Here is a 19,521-nt window from a genome sequence, read left to right as displayed (position 1 = left end):
TTTTTAAATAACTAAATTACATTATCGATTACGGAATTGGACATTTTTAAAGTACACTTAATGTGAAATACTTGTACTGAGAACGTATTACATTTAGCTTCTAAGTAAGTGCTTTAATGTACGAGCAAGAGAAATACAAATATTTATTGTGATCTCAATTTCAAGAATTTGGCCAAAACAAATAAACAAAAAAGTTAACAGCCCAGTTTCTTTCAGAGAACACGGTGTTCACTTTTTTGTTGTTGCCAAATTTAAATCTGACTTCCAGCAGTAATAGCCCACTAATGGACGATAGAGGGCAGCAGACACTAGAGCACTGCAGTTCAGAGCGTTCTGAGCATTTTGAGGTGACTGAGTTTCATCTATAAAATGTCACGTTCTTTTTAAAATCAGCTATGCTTTATAATATTTAATGTCAATAATGGATTTTTCCACTCCAACATTTAGGGAATGTATGCCTTATATTGTAAGGGAATTAGCATACAATATTATCAATCTAAATAATAAATGCAGCAATAGACCAGAGATAATATATTAGCTTTTGTGAAGTATTCTTCACAAAAAGCAAGAATCTAATTAGATTTTTTTTCACTTTTAAAGGGTTAAAGGTTTTGTGAAATCCTTTAGCTTTTTTTTTTTTTTTTTTACCACAAATAATCTGGAACCAGCTGTATTTACATCAGCGAGCGGGATATGGATTGTTCCTTTAGTTCTGCAATAAATAAGATGAAGTCATCATAGGTCTGTACAATATGTCCAATTGAAGTCCTCATTACAACACCAGTGTCTGTAATATCACAATTATTGGAGTGTCATATTTTAGTTGCCATGTATTAAGACTCTGGTCGTCAAACTGGCCTCTTGGATGGTCTTTCATTGTCTTTTATGCCCCAACGTCAGTTGACCTTACTGTTCAAAACACCAAAGCTCAGTGAAATTGATGTAGACAATGGTGATGATGGAAAAACAAGAGAAAAAATTGGGAGATTTTCAACAATCATAATTCAATGTCATGTTTTGTGTTATACTGTCGTGTGTAGTGTTTGAGATCACATGGTACCCAGACGACTCACGAATGCAGGAAATGAGGAGATCAGTGGAGTTCCGAAAGTATTTTATTGTCTCTGGACTCAACAGTTTCCAAGAGCAGTGATCACGAATACCTGGTATTTTATCTTCAGAGATCGTTTACGGACCTAGAGATATCCTCCCATTCACACGCACAGAAATCATTCTTCACTGATTTTGGTAACAAGCCACACAAAGTGACAGACTGAAGTCTCTCTTGTCTTTGCCGTTAATCAACACCTCCGAGAATCATCCTCCGGCCAGCACTCATACATTTACCACGACAACAAGAATGCTAAGTATTCTTTCATTGGTTGCCCCGGTGATGCTAATTATAGGGCGTGGGAGGACTCGTGGGACGACAGAATTCCAAAACGACCATAACGACGCAGGATAGGCGTTCAGGGACACCCGATGACGAACAAGGGCTTAGTTATACACACACGCCACTCCCTGAAGCGTGTGTGTTTACAGGCTACTACAGATTCCCCCGGGGACACGTGTGCATGCCTGCCCTACTATGATAATTACTGTGGTGAGATCACAGACCTACTCTGTGTGTGCATGACATGCATATTTGCACATATGAATGTTTGCGTGCAGTGGCATTTTTACGAGGGCACTAATTTAAATGTTTAGGAGTTTATGTCAAGTTAATGGAGCTATGTGCTGTTTTTAAAAAAAAATCTTTTATTAGGATGAAAGAAAAGCTCAGAACCGTTTCATCGCTCTCACACATATGCCTCCTCGCTTGCTTAAAATGCACACAAACCGGGATGGACACCAAGTCAAGAGCTACAAAGCAAGGGCACGAGCAAAGGAAAAACGCCTGGTCTGCGAGCAGAGGGGAGTATAAAGGAGAGCGCTGACTGGATCAAAACTAAAGTGAAGGCACAGATAGCTGAGGAGGAGAGGCTGAACGTGAATTGCTTTTTAGAAACAGGGTCAGAGGGGTTGAATGCCAAAAGAAGGCCCAAAGAGATTAAAAGAATATTGACACAGAGGGAGCGATTCATGTGTGTGCCAGAGGTGCAGAGGGAGTCTGACAGAGAGGGAGAGAGGAGGGTGTTTGTGTTTAGAGGGCGACAGAGACAGAAAGTGTATGCGGTCAGAGCAGACTGACTATTGTAGGAGTCAGTATTGGAGGAGGAGGTAGACGGTTCAGCTTGGCTTTCTTTATGCTATGGCATGTATTCTATATCAAATGAAAAACAGCTGGATTCCGATAACAGATGGAGATTCTTCAAAATGAGAAACTGTTGGTAACCTAAAAAATATTAAACAACAGTCTAAGGAATACTCTCAACATTTTTTTCCACAAGAAAATTTCTTATAAACTTTCTGGAACTAATTTCTGCACGAATCACAAATTGGGATTAAGCCTCTCATTACATTTATCAGACTTAAATGATGCCGCTTGGGCACAGTTTCTAGTACTGGTCAGTAGTTTGTGAAGTACTGATTTCAAGTTTAGTCTTAGTTCTTCGAACTACAATTATGAAACACGGACAGAACATTTTCAAAGAAAAGACATTTCAAAATGTAACAAATCGTAATCAGTAATGCACTCATAAAAAATGGAATTCTTGTCCACTGACTGACTGGCTCTTAGAAATGCTCCGACTTCTTGTAGCATTTGGAACCATAAACTGAAAATTAGTCATATTTAACAATAATAAAACAAAAAAAAGTGAGGAAAAAGTGAGTCAGTTGAAGATTGTGATCAAACTGTGGCATAAGGATGGGTTATTAAATTCAAGCATTCTCCTTTTGAGCATGTTATCTCCACTTATTTGCTCTTTCTGATCTAATTTCTTCCGATTAAACACTCACTCAACTCTTCTACTTTAAACATTAACCTGCGTCCTTGTTGATCAAACAATATATAAACAGAATTTTTACTCTGAGATTAATTAAAGACTTGCACATGAAAGAGTAAATAAAAAATAATTAACTGATTGATGAACATAAAGAAACTATCCGCCTAATAAGAAAGCTCAGTTCAAGTTTTTATTTTCATTTCAAGGTTTCTGGACAAACATACATCGGCTTCATTGAAATGATCTTATTCAACACAGTGCGAAAAAGGTACAAATATTAAATCAGAAATCACCGTTCACTTCTCTGTACATGAACTGCAGGGTTTAGCGGACAAACCAACTGCACGTGTGTTTAGCCAAACAGGATGTGTTGCCAGGAGAAAATAATCTTTCCACGTCTTTTATGTGTGAGAGAAGTGCACGTGTGCATTGTCTCACAGACGAACTGGGAGAGAGGAAAACGGGGAAGTCGAACCAAAAGCTTGCGTCCATGTGTGTCAGTAAGCAGGGAAATGAGTTCCGTGCCTCTCACAATTCACGCATTTCTCCTATTGTGCCAATTCATCGCAAACGTAGAGGGAGCGGAAGCAAAAGGAGCGAGGGAAAGACCTTGCAGAGACTGAATGATGTCAGTAACACAAGCCTGATGGGAGGAGAGTTTGTGTAATTGTGTGCGTGAGCGTGGGTGTGGGTTTGGAGGGGTGGGGGTGACTGCTGGACAGTTTCTTTTGTGGTTGCCTGCCTTTTGTTTGTGTCCATGGGTGGGACAGGAGCGGCTGTTGTGCTCCTTCGGGACTGATCCGTGTGACAGGCTCTGGGTCTGTCTGTCTCTTTATGTACTGGTGTGTTTGTAAAGCTCTTTGTGTGATTAAAAGAGTGTGAGACTTTGGTTGCAAGACAATGCAAAGGCAGATGCGCTTTAGTTTGAGATTGTCTGCAGTAAGCTGCAGACAATCCAGCAGGAGTCGTCACTTCTGTTGAAGTGGGAAAGGTTGGTGTGTTTAAGTTTTAGATGAGGTGATTAAAAGGACATAAGACTCTTAACTGAACAAGAAAACACTACTAATAGTATTTTTACTAAGAGTTGATTGAGAACAAAAAGACAATTCTGTTTTTCGGGTCACATGTTTAATCTTGCAGAACTTCTTCATTCAGTTTGGTTTCTAGAGCATTTCTGTTTTCCCCATCATTAATCTGACCTTGCGTCTGACCTCCCTCTCTGCGCCGCTTGTTTTCAGTCTAGGCAGCTTCCCCTCCTGCTTTTTTGCTCCACCCACACCTCCATCACCCTTCCTGGACTCCAGACTCTCCTCTGCTCCCCCCACTTTTATATGCAGGCCTCTGTCTTTGTCTGTGCAGGCAGAGGGGGGCTGGAGTGAGGCTGGTGAGACGGGAAGAGGCCCTCCGGCGTTACCCTGGGGATAAACACTCTTGTTGCCCGGGGTTGCCCGCGTCTCCGGGGGGTTTGGAAAAGACCCGGTGGAACTCCGGGGAGACATTATGGATTGGAGCCCGAAAAGCTCCTGCTGGGCTTGAGACAGAGCAGCAGTCAGCTCCTCCCTCTCCTCGCACTCCTTCCATACCGTATCCTCGAGAAATGCCACCTGGAAAGTGATGAGAACAGACATAAAACTATTCTACTTTCTTTTCGCATGTGAAACGAATAAATTTGCAAAACCACCGCTGACAATATCCACTGTAACAAGGAGCAGAAGGTAGTGCACAAAAGACGCTGAGAATTTGTGTTTGTTTTGTTTACATCATATTGAGGATTAGTAGATTGTGAGATATTTAATCAAATGCAAACAAAAATATATTTTCACAAGAACTTATGAAATGAAGCATGCAATAATCTTTGCAAATGAGGAAATATTTGTCGTGGCAGTTTTCTTGTATGCAAATTTCCAGTCAAACTGAACCTTTTCGACAATATTCAGTCATTTTTAGAAGTCTATAGAAGTCTTTGTTTCTTGCATTAACTGCTTTTAAAGACAATTGCATAATTCTATTAACGATGGTATATTTAAACAAATGATTCAACAACATTTGTCTTTCAAGTAATAAAGCAAAAGACACAATTAACCAGTCGAGTTTCAAAATGAGTCAACCTTAACATGATGTAAGCAGAAGTTTGTAAGTGCCGCTGAAACTTGTTTCACAAGTCGACAGCATGAACATGCAGATCCTCTGAGAAAAAACATTGGAACATGCCCCCTAGTGGTGGCTGAATGAAAATTCAACTAAACAAAGGACATCAAAACATAAAGCAATGTATATTAAAGCAAAGCTGGTTTTACATATACGTTATTATTAGTCGTGTAAATGGTCTAATCTGGCTGGTGGAAATTTATATTTAAATATAAATATTTTTAAATTCTTTTTTGAAAAGTATTTGTTGTGGGGTTGTTCTCTTATAGCTCTAGTGCTTATAGAGAGCCTGTGCTAGAGTCAGTTCTTAACTAGTTAAAAAAAAAGTACTGGTTTGGTTTTCCATACCCCGAACCAACCGTCTGTTTTTATTATTATTTTTTAATTATTTCTTGTAGTTCTTTAAATGGACGATAGCCTAAGACACCCAAAAAAATTAATACAACAAAGTACTTTTTATAAATATAAATGCATAGTTCCAAAGTTATGTATGGCGTTTTATTTTGTCATTTACAATTTTATGAAAAAGGAGGATCATGAAGATTAAACTATGATGTCATTTCATTATTTTAAGAGCAGTCAGTACCTGCTTACTTGACTGAGGAGTTGGCAGCGATGGCCACGCCCATCTTAGACCCACAGACATTAATGTGGAAGTGAAACGTTCAGAGAGTGAGAGAAACTGCAGCAACCTGACACTTAAACGTAAAAAAAAATCAATTTTGTGGTGACAGAAAAGGTGACTGTTCCGAGCAGCGACAGTGACATTTAAAATTGGCACAGTCAAAAAAAAAAGAGACTCGGTCAGCAAGACCCAACAGGCAAGATACCCAAAAACATACACAGCAGGAACAATGCTGAATTAAAAGCACTTAGACTCTGCACTGTAGTGATGCACAAAAGCGCTGCAGATCTAATAGATAAAATGTGTTCCCTTTATGATTACAGAAGAAGTTAAAATCCCTTACATCACTGGGAGCAATATGGGACACATTAGGCTGTTTACATCCAGAAGACTACTGACAAATAAATGTTTTTTTGTTATCCGGGAAAGTGTGATTAGAACCAGCAACACAGAAAATAAAGGATGGTATACAGAAGCTGCTAGCTTTATATCCAAGGCCAGAAATTTGAAATAAAAAGTCATTCTTTCAAGTTCTTTCAAGGCTGCCTGATGAGGTCACCTGCCTGTTTAACTAACACGAAGCAAGAGGTTATAAATACTACTGGCGCATTTAACCACAAACATGTGTCGTTTGAACGGTTTACATCATTAAGACCATCTGCCATTTGATGACACACACGTGTTGTTTCCATCATCCTGTGATTAAATGTTAAACTTAAACTCTCCAATTCAGCGGCTATAGGAGACTCCAGCAGATGCCCTTGGGCAGTCTCTGTGGACTCTTCTTCTAATTAATACCACACTCACAGTAAATGTTTACAGCCATATTTGGAACATATGTGCCTTTAAAACAACAATAAGGCCAGAGGAGGGATTAAGGAGAGATGTTGTGGCATCCATTTTGGACCATCAGTGATAATTACAGAATAAACCTCCACCTACGCACAGAAGCTCAAGAGGGGGATTCTGAAAATTAGTGACTCAATAGGAGACTAGTCTTTTCCAAGACTAGTCTCAAAGAGATGTTGGTCCTTAGAGAAAATGTACTGAGTGGATCAATTAGGATATAGAGAAATGTATTCGTTGCCACTCTGAAAGCAAAAAACACAAAAACCTTGGGGATTATATATTAGACTAAAGCAAAGCAATTACTACAACCGCCTTGGTAGCTTCCCTGTTGCCTCTCTGTTTGCCTAGATTGCAGTTGCCCAGCACAGAAGTGCTCCACAAATTACATCAACATGGACTTTAACAACTTTAATTGGCCAAGTTTAAGCTTAATGCTAACATGTTAACTAGTGTTCTTCCTTCTGCTACAGACTGTTATATTGTTTCCAAAGCAATCAGTCTGTGTAAAGACATGTCATGCACACAATTCTAGCGTCTTCCCTTGTTGTTGTGCTGTCCACGTTTTACAAAGTTGTTCAACCTTACTTGGTTCCAGCCAAATAATTTAATCTGAATTCAATCTGTTATTGCTGTTTAATTTGTCTTGTACATCAGATCAGGAAAAGAGGTCAAACCAACCATACTGTGTGTGTGTTATTGGTGTAAGTCAAGAAACCAGTGGGCTGTGTAAAGGAACACTGTTCCACTGATTTACATTTAAGGCGTGCATCAGCCATACTGCATCTGACCTCAGTGCTGACAAAGGTCGTCTGACTTTCAAAGTCAAGAGAAGGTCATCAAATGGACGTCACGCACAAACTCACAAAGCTCATCCTTTTAGTGCATCACTCTCAACCAAATTCCACTGGGAACACATACACAATAACACACACACACATTTTTGTCCGTGTGTGTGTTTTACGTAACCCAAGTCTTTAGCGAGAGGGCAAGGGTCAGGCAGGTGTCTTTTCCTCCAGACACTGTGATCTTTTTCAGTTGTTCTGCTCAACTGAAACAATGCAGCAGAGAGAGGGGAGAGAACCAGGAAGCCCAGTGGAGGGGTGGCTGAGTTTTAGTGGTTAGACTTTAGCCAGACTGCCAGAATCTGACCGGAAAAAAAAGAGAAAGAGGGAAAGTAAAGAACTTGGGCGATAATCTTACTCTGAATAAACAAAAAACAACAAAAAAAGACCTGCGTGTATTTGCATGTGTGATCCTACTTACAGCCGACAAAAGCCTACTACTGGATTTTCCCAGAAAATTGTAGTACTATGTAAAATAGTTAAAATATTTTATTTTTATTACAGATTGTTGTGTTATTACAAAATTATAATGAATACGGCTAACAACAGTTGTCTCAACTTAATTTGTGTAGCACTTTATAACAAAACAGTTGCACCAAAGTGCTGCACTCGAGGAACAGTAAAATAATTCATAATTACCAAATACAAGCAGGGAAAGCTGCAAAATAAATACCAAAAGCTGCTTTAATAGAAATGGTGCTACTGTGCTCGATTTCCCAGGAAAGAGCTATGGGGTATTGTTGAGATTAAGATGAGAGACAGCAGACCCAGTAATGCAGGCTGCTATTAAAGTCTCCATGCAACACTGAACTATATGTACAGTATGTACTTGGCTGACATTTCTGTAATAAAAATCCTACTTTTATTGGTCCTAATATTTAATATTTAAATTTCCAAGGAAACTTTTAGTATTTAGCTCTAAGTGTACAAGTCTACAAAATCAAACACAAGTTTTGCCTCTTTAAAAAATAAAATAAAAAATACCTAAAATAAATACACTTTCCAGTGATGTTTTGATCTTTTGAAATGCACCTTTGAGAGTCACAAGTAATGATTGGAAATATTTGGAGTCTTGCAGTGGGGCCTTTGTGACCATCATCCACATATGTGTATATGTATTATTTCAATAGAGGCATATTAAAAAATCTGTAACACATTTGTTGCACTCATCAAGCAAGTTAAATTTTGAATTTAAAAATATGACAAACAACATGAACAAATTTTTATCAAGTAATTAAACAACACTAGCACCAGAGGCAGTGTTTGAAAAAGCAGACACAGTTTATTGTGAGATAAAAAATTTAATTCTATGAATGCAGCAGGAGATTACATTAAATCTGAAATTGATGTTCCAGTGGGTTCCCATTTGGAATTTGCAGTTTACAAGATGCTCAATCATGTGGACACAAATCCATAAACACAACTGTGGCCCCTACACCGAATGATGGTAAGTGGTTTTGATGGAAAGTTGTTCTGATTTTGTGTTTTTTGTTCGGTCTTAAAATGACGTATTGTTCCCAAGAGAATGATCATTATTTTGTTGTCTGGAAAAACAGATAGGTGAAAGGTCACCGATGTCCTTCAGCAGTTGAGGAAAATGCTCAGACTTTGACACAGTAGCTTAGCAACAGGGTGATATCACAAGGTCATGATCAAAACCAAGTTATCTCTAACCAACATGCACGTACACACATGTTCACAGATCAATACTACTGAGGAAAAAACACAATAAAAGAGATGAACCAGATACAAGCTGGGGTGGATCATTAAAAAGATGTAGCTAAAAACAGGAAAAGCAAAAGGAATAGAAAGAAAAGGGGAGAAAGAAGAGATTATGCAAACAGATCTTCCGTCACTGAACGGTAAAAGAAAAGGTCTGTTTAAATGAATCGAGAAAGATGAGGGCGTAGGAGGCGGGAGAAGCTGCTGAGCTGAAGGTCTACGACTGACATAAAGGAGCATGTCAGCTGTGAAATTGGCATCGGGGCACCTTGAACTGGCTGAACTGTTCTGGACAGGCACTCTGAAAGGAAGGCAGTTAAAGAGGCTGGATGGAGAGCAGAGAGCGAGAGCTGTTAGAAGACTGTCAGACCACAACACTACAAAGCTCAGCTGCATAAATGTGAGAGGCAGAGATGCACTGCGATGAACAAATAATGACAAGATGGTAAGAGGCAAATATGGGACTTAATGACCTTTACAGGCTACTGTGGGATGATGTATATATTAGGGCTGAAACGATTCCTCGAGTGATTCGAGTACCTCGATTATTAAAATTCCTCGAGGAAAATTGACCTGTCTCGAAGCTTCGTTAATTTATGTTTTATCATTTAGCGCACCGTGTTCCGGCCGGAACATGATCTGCGTTGCGCGGAGCTCTGACTTCCGCCTCTGAGTTGTTGACGGAAGCTACGTGTTAGCGGCATAACGTCCAATCTTCAAGTTCGGCCCGCGGGGATTTTACTGATTGGTGATAATTCCGGGTTTTCATCGTTTTTGTGGGACCAATAAACATTCTTAAAATGACCGGCGCGATGCCGGGAGTTCGGCAGCCTGCTACTCCGGAGCTGCTGGTTGAATGGCGGGAAGAAGCTGAGGAGGATTTATACAGGTGAGCGGAGAGACTGAACACGGCGGGCGGCTGAGGGTTGATGCTTACAGGGTAAGAGCAGCTTTACGGACGAACCGCACAATAAACTTATATGATCCCGGTCTGAACAAAAGGGAGGCGGAACATGGCTGGTAGATGAGCTTCTGAACGGAGGAGCCGTAAATATCCCGTATTGCTCCCCCGGTCTACAAAAAAGTAACTGGTAGGTATATATAGATACATATTATACGCAAGAGTAAAATTACGTTTTCTGAAAGATCCGTTCCTCATGAATAATTCCATGTTTTACAATTGCACAAATTTACACAATTTTTTTTATAGAAGACATGACATTCTGTTCACCCATGCATTCTGATTTAAGACTTTGCATTTTTCTTGTATTGATTAACAGTTTGTCATAGAATTTTAAATAAACCTACAGAAGAAATGTACATCTCGAAATGTGACAAGTGCCCATCAACCTGAGAAATCACGTAATCTGCTCTTCTCCCACTATGCATGATCAGAGATCAAAGAGAAGCATTTTGGTTTTGCTTTGATCTTTTGCGACTTTAGAGTTTTGGTTTGCCCCACAGCTCTCAATAACCCTTTTTCTGAAGCCACAGCATATAGTTGTTCTCAGTCAGCAAAACAGACCTGAAGAGAGCAAATACTTTTACAAGGTTTTGGGGAGAACATAAGGATGGCATGCATGCCTGTTTAAATGAATCGAGACTGCAATCAAGTTGAAAAAAATACAACAACAATAAAATACTAACTTCCCAGGAATGCATGCTCAGTTAGATGCTTTAGATAGACGCAAATTTTCCTCGTTTTTTTTTTTTTTTTTTGTCATTAAAAAAACCGCAAGCTTGACAGCAGCATCAAAATTACACGAGGTGACAGTTTGCCACATCCCTGCTGGAATGAAGTGAACATTAAAGTTTCTGATGTATAAAAGCATGACAATTTATTTAAGCTTCGGTCGTTTGTTTGGTAGATAATTTGCAAACCAAGACACAGAAAGCTGGTCTCAAACCCAGACAGGGAAGCAGGCACAAAAAAATTAGACGTTTGCTTGTTTGCATGGGATTGTGTGTGTTAGTGGTTAGACAGCTGATGCATGTCGTAACTGCAGCCTCACACTGCAACACAGCAAACACATTCACTGCGAAGGTCGAGCAAATTTAATGCTGGTTCTCAGTTTAGGAAGCCGTCCTCAGAATCCTCTTTGTGGTACGTTTATACAATCCCCCCCCCCACACACATTTTTTTCCCCCACTGCCGTACACATATACATGCGCAGTGCGCCTCCCTCATTCAGTCCTCTCTGCAAATCATTTATATGTACGTCCCGTCTTGCTCCCTTTCATGTCCTTCCCCCCTTTCACATTTTATCTCTGGGCCCAAAACAAGCTGCATGTGGACAGCGCTGGCACAGAGATGCATCCCTACACACTCGGCACCTGGGACAAATGTGAGCTTCATCTCCAGCGCTCTCGCTTTTTCTGTCCATTTAAAAGTCGCTCACTATGTTCATCGGCCGTCACACTCTCATAGATACACAGTGACTAAATTTATTCCTGGTGTTGTGTGACTGCTGTTGGCACAGAAACATACGAGTGGGAAATACTGAGCGACTGAAAATGTCTCTTATCAAACACTTCTTAAGCAACCGGAACAAGCTTTGGAGAAATGTTAGTAACACACACATGTGCAGATATGACAATGACAAGCTGGGACTTCATAAAGTTTTCATGCCCTCTTTTCAATACATTTTAGTGGGATTTCAGGTGACATAAATACAGAGTAGCTCATAATTTTGAAGAAGAGAGTTAAAACTTTGCATAGAGTGGTGAACATCTTAATTAATCTCCCACTGGTGAGACAGAATCACCTCAAGCTGCAATTAATCATTCTGGGTCTCTGCTAGCTTTGCAGAGACCCGGACTCTATTTCTCTATTTGTAAATACAATAATGCTGTGACCACTTTCTTTCAGGTTGATGTACAGTGTTAGGCTTCATCCACAAATAGCGTTTTGCATAAAAGCCAAAGGTTCAGCTTTAGTCTCATCTGATCATTAGCTGATCATTCGTTCCCTACTTGGCAATTTGTAGCCTGAAAATGCAAATGCAGGGCAGTGTTTTGGATACTTACTCATTTAGAAAACACAAAACCCTTTTTTCTTTCCACTTTATAATTACGCAGTACTTCTTGTTGGTTGTAATAAAGTACACTAAAGTTTTTGGTTGTGATGTGGCAAGATGTGAGCAGTTTAGGAGGTATGAACACTGAATACCCACCTCTTCTGTAAGTGTGACATTCTTCTCAGTTACCAGAGCTAGCTCACATTTAGCTTGGCTCAGCTTTTGTTGCCCCTGTCGGTGTTCCCCCTTCTCTCTCCTCTCCCTCGCTGCCTCTTCTGTCCTCTGATCGTCTCTGCATTTCCTCTCCTGATGAAGTTCCCGTCTCAGGTGCTGCACCGCCAGCCTCTCCTCCTCCAGCTAAAAACGGGGTTGATTTTTAGATTGTACATTGAAACAGCTAACAGTTAAGGTTCTGGGACACATTTTCACATTTCAGCAGAATTTCTGTTTTCTTGTTGCTCTAAATCAAATATTGTTTGAGGGTAACAATAAAATTGAAAACACATTGGGCTGGGTGTTTTTGGTGACCGTGATTAGTCTTTGCACAGGATGTGGCTATGAGGGAATCTGCAGAGACGAACACGGCAAGAATAGAAGGAGGAATTCAGCAAATTTTCTACAAACTAGAAACGCATTGTCTGACAAATTAGTGATCCTATTTCTGCTAGAACTTCAGCGTGCTTCCTTGTTACTCATAGATTCGTACTGTGGGAGGAAATGTATTTGAGGATGTAGGAGGGCTGTTTGCGTGTTGCCTTCTGCAGTCTCACCTCCACTGTCTGGATTTAAAATCTCTTGAAACCACAAAATTAATCATGCTGTCTGCATGCGAGCGTGTGCGTGCTGCAGGAACGCTAGAAAGCATGCAAGGTAAATAACTACACAGGCGGGATAGAGGACAGAAATGCAGACAAATTATAAGGGAAGCTGTTAGGGGGAAACTAGAAGAGCCGTTTCTTAGTTCAAACTTGTTTGTACTATAAACTGAAGTGTTTGGGTCTTATTCAATTAGTCTGCTTACCAAAAAACATCTTTAACGTTGGCTAAACCTTTCAGGCTTTAAAGCTTTTATCAGATGGGAGATAGGTAAATTTGATACCAAGCTCAAAATTTTGTCTCCCAATTAAGGAGCACTAGGCCAGTATCCCAAATACCATTGTGCATGCTTCATTTTTGAGTATTTTGAATGTGGACTCCATTCTGCACCTTTAGGCGAAGTTCTGAAAGCAACGCCTGCCTCTTTTCCCGCTCTGTCTTCAGCTGTAGATCAGCCTCCCTTCGAAGCTCTTCCAACTTCTTCTGTAGGTGCAAAGAACTCTGAAGTCTTTCTTCTTCCAGAGCAGAAGCCAGCTGCAAAATATCAAGAAAACAAATCATGGGTGCAGTAGGAGTCTATTTTATGAGCTAATGTTTACTTTCCTAAACCACATTGACAGCAACACAGAAGCCATAAGGTATCGCTTACAAACTGACAACAAAGAAATAATAGTCATACGTCCCGTAATATAAAAAATCAAGTCACTAACTTATCTAAGTATCTAGAAAAAGACTGTTCATTTCCAACTTATCTATTGAGGAAGTATACATTTCCAGTCAGACGTGTCTTAGCACGAATGTCTTATCAATGTTGAGCCTTGAAGATAAATTTGAACTGTTCTCTTTACATGGTGGTGATTTAAAACACAAACTTCATCATAATGCTGATTGAATATTTGACTTATCTTATCTGGGGGGGGGGGGGAGCGTATGTTTCGCATGTTTTCGCATCTACCTGAATAATGTGTATGCCCCTGCCCATGGCACTTCAACAATATTATTTTACCTTTTATCTGGAAATAGTGTCTGTTTATTCTTGCCATACAGTCCTCTGTATTAATTATTGCTCGAAAGGTCTTGCCATACCAGTTTATTCCTCCGTATTTACTTTAGTTTCTTAGTTTATTCTTGCATTTTGTTYTTCATTCATTTCCATTTAGTTTCATTTGATTAGTATTATCCTCTCTCGGTTTATTGCTATGTCCACTTTAGTTTCTTTCCTGTTGCTAGATTTATTTTATTGTTTATTGATCATCAGTAATATTCATTCATCACCTGCTGCGCCGCTTAATCGTCATGTGTTTCACATCATGTGTTGATTTTTCACKGTTCAGCGTCGGATTCTCTGTTTTTATGCCATAATTCACATCTAGTTCGTCGACCGTTTTATGTCCCGCTTCTCCTGTTTCAGAGTTTTGCGCAATGTGCTCGGCTTTTTTTTTTTTTTTTTTAACCCCCTAAGGTGCAGGGCGATCGGGAAACATATCTTTGGTGAAAAGGCAGACTGACATAAAACTTTTAAAACAACGGAAACAATTACGGCATTCTGATTATTGAAATTTAAAAGTGCTGCGGTACCGTTGTTCCATCAAACCCGTTTCAYGTCGGACCACTTGCAGCACCGTGTTAACGCTATAAAATGAACGCCCTCTATCGTGGTATCACCCATGGACGGATTTCTTTATTTAAATGGGTTAATTTTTCAGAGGGATACAAAGTGAAGGTATCGTGATTTTAGTAATTAAGAGCGATTTTCTGTTGTTCTTTCATGGTAGCGTGCAGCTTTCAAACGGAAATAAAACACTTTTTAATATAAATTGCTGCTTTGACATGATCACAGAACTGCCAAAACGTAGCCTACATAAATACCAGACAAAGTGAATCACAGCAGCGTCATCAGCTGGTGTAACGCTGAACTGATGCGGAGCGGAGCTGCGCCATGAAGATACAATCACTAAATAGAAGAAGAGCTGCCATCGATACAGCTGCAGCCAAGCATGATTTAATGTTACACAATACAGTTTTACCAAGTTGCTCAAAGTCTRAACTGGTATTGTTGTGGATTTAAGGTRTRAAGTTTACCTTCGACCAAACGCCCCCCAAAGGCATCCCAGCGCCCCCCTTTTGTAAAAATGTCCGCCAGCGCCCCCTGCCGGCCTCTGAACGCCCCCTGGGGGGCGGTACCGCCCACGTTGAGAACCGCTATTCTAGTGTATGACGGATTTGAGAAAGTTTGAGAAGACTATGTTTCTTTGAATTTTAACTTCCTTTAATCTGAGGACAGTTTTTGGGTCAGATTGATGACATTTGGACAGAGTTGATAATCTATTTTAAAACACTGCTCTCAGAATGCAAAGAACTGGCTAACAATAAGCTTCTGGACTGGCCCCAACCTCAACCCTCTTAAAAATGTATGGACTAACTTGAAAGTTGTCTCTGTACTAGAAAATCAACCTGTGACCGGAGCTGTACATAAATCTGAAGAAAAACTCGCTGACCTTTAGCCAACCTCAAAACACTCCAATAATTCACTCACAGTTTGTGAACAGTGGCAGAAACGTGAGCGCTTATTCTCTAATAATGCAAGTCCTCAAAATGTGAGTTCTTGTCGTTGGACTCCTTCAAATGAAAAATGAATTTTTTGCTACATAAGACACCACTTTGGTCTCCAGACAGCAAAGCTCTGTGTGGCACATTTTTTACTCAAGCTCAACCAAGGCCACCTTGTTTTTCCAACACCAGTATGGAAGATCAGAGCCACTCGATGTCAGTGTCGCAGACTAACACACCACTGTGACTGTGTTAATCTCTGTGTGTGATTGCGTGCACTTATGCCTGCAAGTGTAAAAAAAAAAAAAGTGGATGTGGGTGTCGGAGGGAAAAAAAACAAAACAGAGTGGCGTGTGAAAATGTGTATATTTGACCCAGTGCGTGCATGCGTGTTATGGTTTGGGTTTGAGAGGCTGTATGAGAGACTAACATTGCGTGTGTTGGATGAAATGAGAAAACACCACTTCCTTTTCGCTGGTTGAAATGTACGTGTGAGGAGCATGGATGGTTTGTGTGCGTAGACCCTGTGTGTGTATGTACACAGCTGCAGTTTGTATCTGAAAAGAGCAGCAGAGTGGCCACTTCCTCTTCATGGGTTATGCACCCATACGAAGTCAGGAAGCCCATGACGAGAAATAACCTGCTTGGATGTCTACCAGTGTGGGAGATGTTTTCAACCATTTTCTGTGTCAGCATCAGTCTTCACACGTATATGTGTCGGTGTGTTTGTCTGTGACATTTTCAAATCTAGATGGGAAAGTTTACAGTAAGCCAAACAAGTCTGCCTCGGTCTAAATGTAAGAAATGTGTGATGCTGCAGAATGAGTTACAGCAGTTTCATGCTGACTCAAAGGCCTCATGTATATATATTGTTTAGTTTACTCTCATGCACCATCCTCCTTGGTTTTTTTATGCGGCCAGTCTATTTTCCCCTCCAGGCAGTCTGGTGAAAATATCTCCACACAATTGCTAACAGCTGAAACCAGATATTTACCCAATATACCCTGTATGAAAAGACACATTAATCATTTTTTCTCACTCCTTGATATCAAATCAGACTAAACTGTTTCTGTTTTAAGTCCATTTAGATAACCAAAATTGTTTCTATTTGCTAAATACCAAAATAATTTGTTGATTTTCTTAATTACTTCCTTCCATACCATTAAAGGCTAACACTTTATTTGAAGGGGTGTGCATAAGACTGACATGACACTGTCAAAAACATGACATAACATCTGTCATGAACATAAAGAAGTCTTTATGAATGTTTATGACACTTGTCATGAAGTGTCATTCAGTAAATAATGACATCTTTTAATGCAAAGTTGCTCTAAAAGTTGCATTGAAAGTCCATTAAAAATACCAACTTTGCATTAAATTAAATCATTTTGGAAAGTCATGATGATAGTACGGAATGGTTTTGTATGTTTTTGACCATTAGCGGCACAACACTGGACGTGTGTTAGGACAACAAATCAAAAACGCTGCTTTCTTGTGTGACAGGAACTCAAGCAAGATATCAGGGTGAGAATGGTGGACCTCCAAAATCTGGTGTTTCCTTCTTTAGTACAAGTTCCAGATGCCAGAAGGGACATTCATCTGCTCTACCAATTGTTTTGCAAGTTTAAACAGCACAGGGATGTACAGCCCTTCAATAATAGAGGAAGTTGACGAGTTCTAGGTCCCTCAGGGCAACATGTTTTGATGCAACAGGTGCAAATCAACCCCAGTCTGACTGAAGCTGAAGGGAGAGTTTCATCATCTGTGATGAGCTGAGTTCTGTATGCTATGACACTAAAGGCAGCAATAAGCCTGGTTACAGTTTTCACACAGAGACAAAAACATCAGGTTTTTCAAACATGTTGTTTTCCATTAAAACTAAAACTGAAGGGTTTGGCCAGAATTACAATAATTATGAATTTGGCTGAAGTACAGGGGTGACAACATCCCTGTGATGTGTGGGGGCGCGGGGGAGGGATTGCTGCAGGAGGGACTGGTACACGTCACAAAGTAGATTGTATTGTGAAAGAGCACTAAATGAAAATATTAAAGCAACATCTGAAAACATCAACAAAGTAGGTCAATCTCAACAACAAATAGGTCTTCCAAATTAAACATCTCTGTTCTTTCAAACATAAACCAGTGTGTGTTCACTTGAGATCTTTGCACAACAGACTTTTATTCTTGGAAAAACAACCTCTGAGCAGTGATGTAAAGCTAAACCTCTGAGCCTCTTGCTGCCAGACAGCACAAGACACTGCAACACTGTTGGCTAATTGTCAGTGTGTGAGTATGTGCTCAGATTTGTGTACATCCAACTGACTGCTGGTCTCAGAGCCCCATAATCTCATCCACATTTTGTCTTGGGATTCTCCCTATTTAAACTCTTCTGAACTGGGACAATGCCTTGGATGCGGTCCCGAACGTCTGTTTACATCAGCGTAAACTGATACGCCCCAGACGCAGCTTTCAGCTCTGCTTCGCTACAGCTCTTCTTATGTTAAAACATTGCATCATAGACATTACATCTCTCCAATAAGATCACATGAGGCAATTTTTAATCAGTTACTAGTTTCCATCTTTCCAAGGTTCTTATTTTCCAGTACTTTCTGACAGAGCATCTGGTGCAGTGTTTATGTGTACTCTATGATTTGTTTTTTACGCAAATAACCTAGCCAATTTATATACAAACTAGTAGAACAGATGGACAAATAATGGTTGAAAGGGAGCAAACTGGGACATTTTTCTTGTTCTTAAAATGGTTATGACCCTCACCATTGAGGCAAGTTCTTTGCTGTGGTTGTACTTCATGCTGATCACGGCTCGATCATGAGACTCAATCAAAATATCTCTGCAAATACAAACATAGCGCAGTGTTACATCAGTGAAATAAAGTATTATTTGTTGCAACAGCAATTACTTAATGTCTGCAAAACTTACACATTTCCCAATTATCTAAATAAAATGTCAACAATGAACAAATTGTTAAAGAAACATAAGTGGTGACAATAACATCTGAATCTATGTTGAAATAGCGAATGCCCCAACGATAAGTAACTCATAACCCTTTTGATATGGCAGAAGTAAATAGCCATCTGTTCCCATAGCCAGATGGAAATCTGCTGTATTGTGCTGAAAACAAAATTAAATATTCACTGCAACTAAATGTTTTTTACTGTTTTTTTTTTACAAACTCTGTAGGCTTAAATAGTTATTAAAGCACAGGCAGAAATAAATAAGACTCGAACAAGACACCAGTGAATTAGCCGCCTAATATACATGTAAACAGTCATGGTGAAAAGAAAGGACACCCTTTGTTAGCTGGAGTTTTTTAGACTATGAATGCTTTGGTCTTTACAACTTAACCATGTCACGATTTAGGAAGTACTGAGGAAATCTAGCTTGCTACTTTACTGCACTTTGAAGATACAGAGCTTTCACACATATACATAGTATTGATTTTATTAACTCTAGAATCCATCTGCCTATATTCTTTAATGACTCAGGTCATTATCGCGGAAAAAAATCTTGATCTGGACATCCGCAGAAAGAAAAAAGTGGTGAGCAAATAAAAAATGAAATGGAAGTCAGAAAGCGAGGACAAAGTGAACTGTGGAACGTGAGCCTGAGATAGCCGGAGAGAATAAACCTTATTGAATTGTTGATCTTCTGCACAAATATAAAGTGTCATTTCAGCAGCTGCTCTGGCTGATAAGATGTGAAGGACAATGAATCTCAGAGGACAAGCAGAGGAGCTGACCGCTTTTAAGAAATGTTTAGACAGTCAGTTTTGGAGTGAAAATACAAGCTGCCAAATAATATCTGGGACGACTGAACATTTTGCTAAAACAATCAGTGCATTAAATATGTATCGTCTTGTAACCAAGCCAACTTATGTGCAAACATTGTTGGCTTAATAAAAGCCAACAATGCCATTGTTGGCTTAATAAAATAAAATAGATATTTTATTTTATTAAGCTTTTATGTCACCCCCCAACATCACATAGTGCACAACTGTTTAAATTTCACAATATTTTGACAAATGCAAGTTTGAAAAGTGTCCT

General features: G+C 39.6%; 1 protein-coding gene across 1 annotated transcript in view; it reads right to left on the bottom strand.

Moving 5' to 3' along the window:
* Window positions 1-3,945: 3,945 nt before the first annotated feature.
* The window catches only part of lekr1 (Leucine-, glutamate- and lysine-rich protein 1), a 76,794-nt gene continuing 61,218 nt past the window's right edge, over window positions 3,946-19,521 (bottom strand). Inside the window, exons 9-12 of the mRNA XM_008425324.2 lie at window positions 18,233-18,308; window positions 13,298-13,441; window positions 12,248-12,448; window positions 3,946-4,492 (exon numbers count right to left, since the gene is read on the bottom strand). Of these exons, the coding sequence (XP_008423546.1) occupies window positions 4,052-4,492; window positions 12,248-12,448; window positions 13,298-13,441; window positions 18,233-18,308 (862 nt within the window). The 3' untranslated portion in view covers window positions 3,946-4,051. The remainder of the gene's footprint in view (window positions 4,493-12,247; window positions 12,449-13,297; window positions 13,442-18,232; window positions 18,309-19,521) is intronic.

The sequence above is a fragment of the Poecilia reticulata genome, linkage group LG13 (assembly GCF_000633615.1).
Source record: "Poecilia reticulata strain Guanapo linkage group LG13, Guppy_female_1.0+MT, whole genome shotgun sequence".
Classification (NCBI taxonomy): Eukaryota; Metazoa; Chordata; class Actinopteri; order Cyprinodontiformes; family Poeciliidae; genus Poecilia; species Poecilia reticulata.
This window is presented reverse-complemented; position numbering and strand designations above follow the sequence as displayed.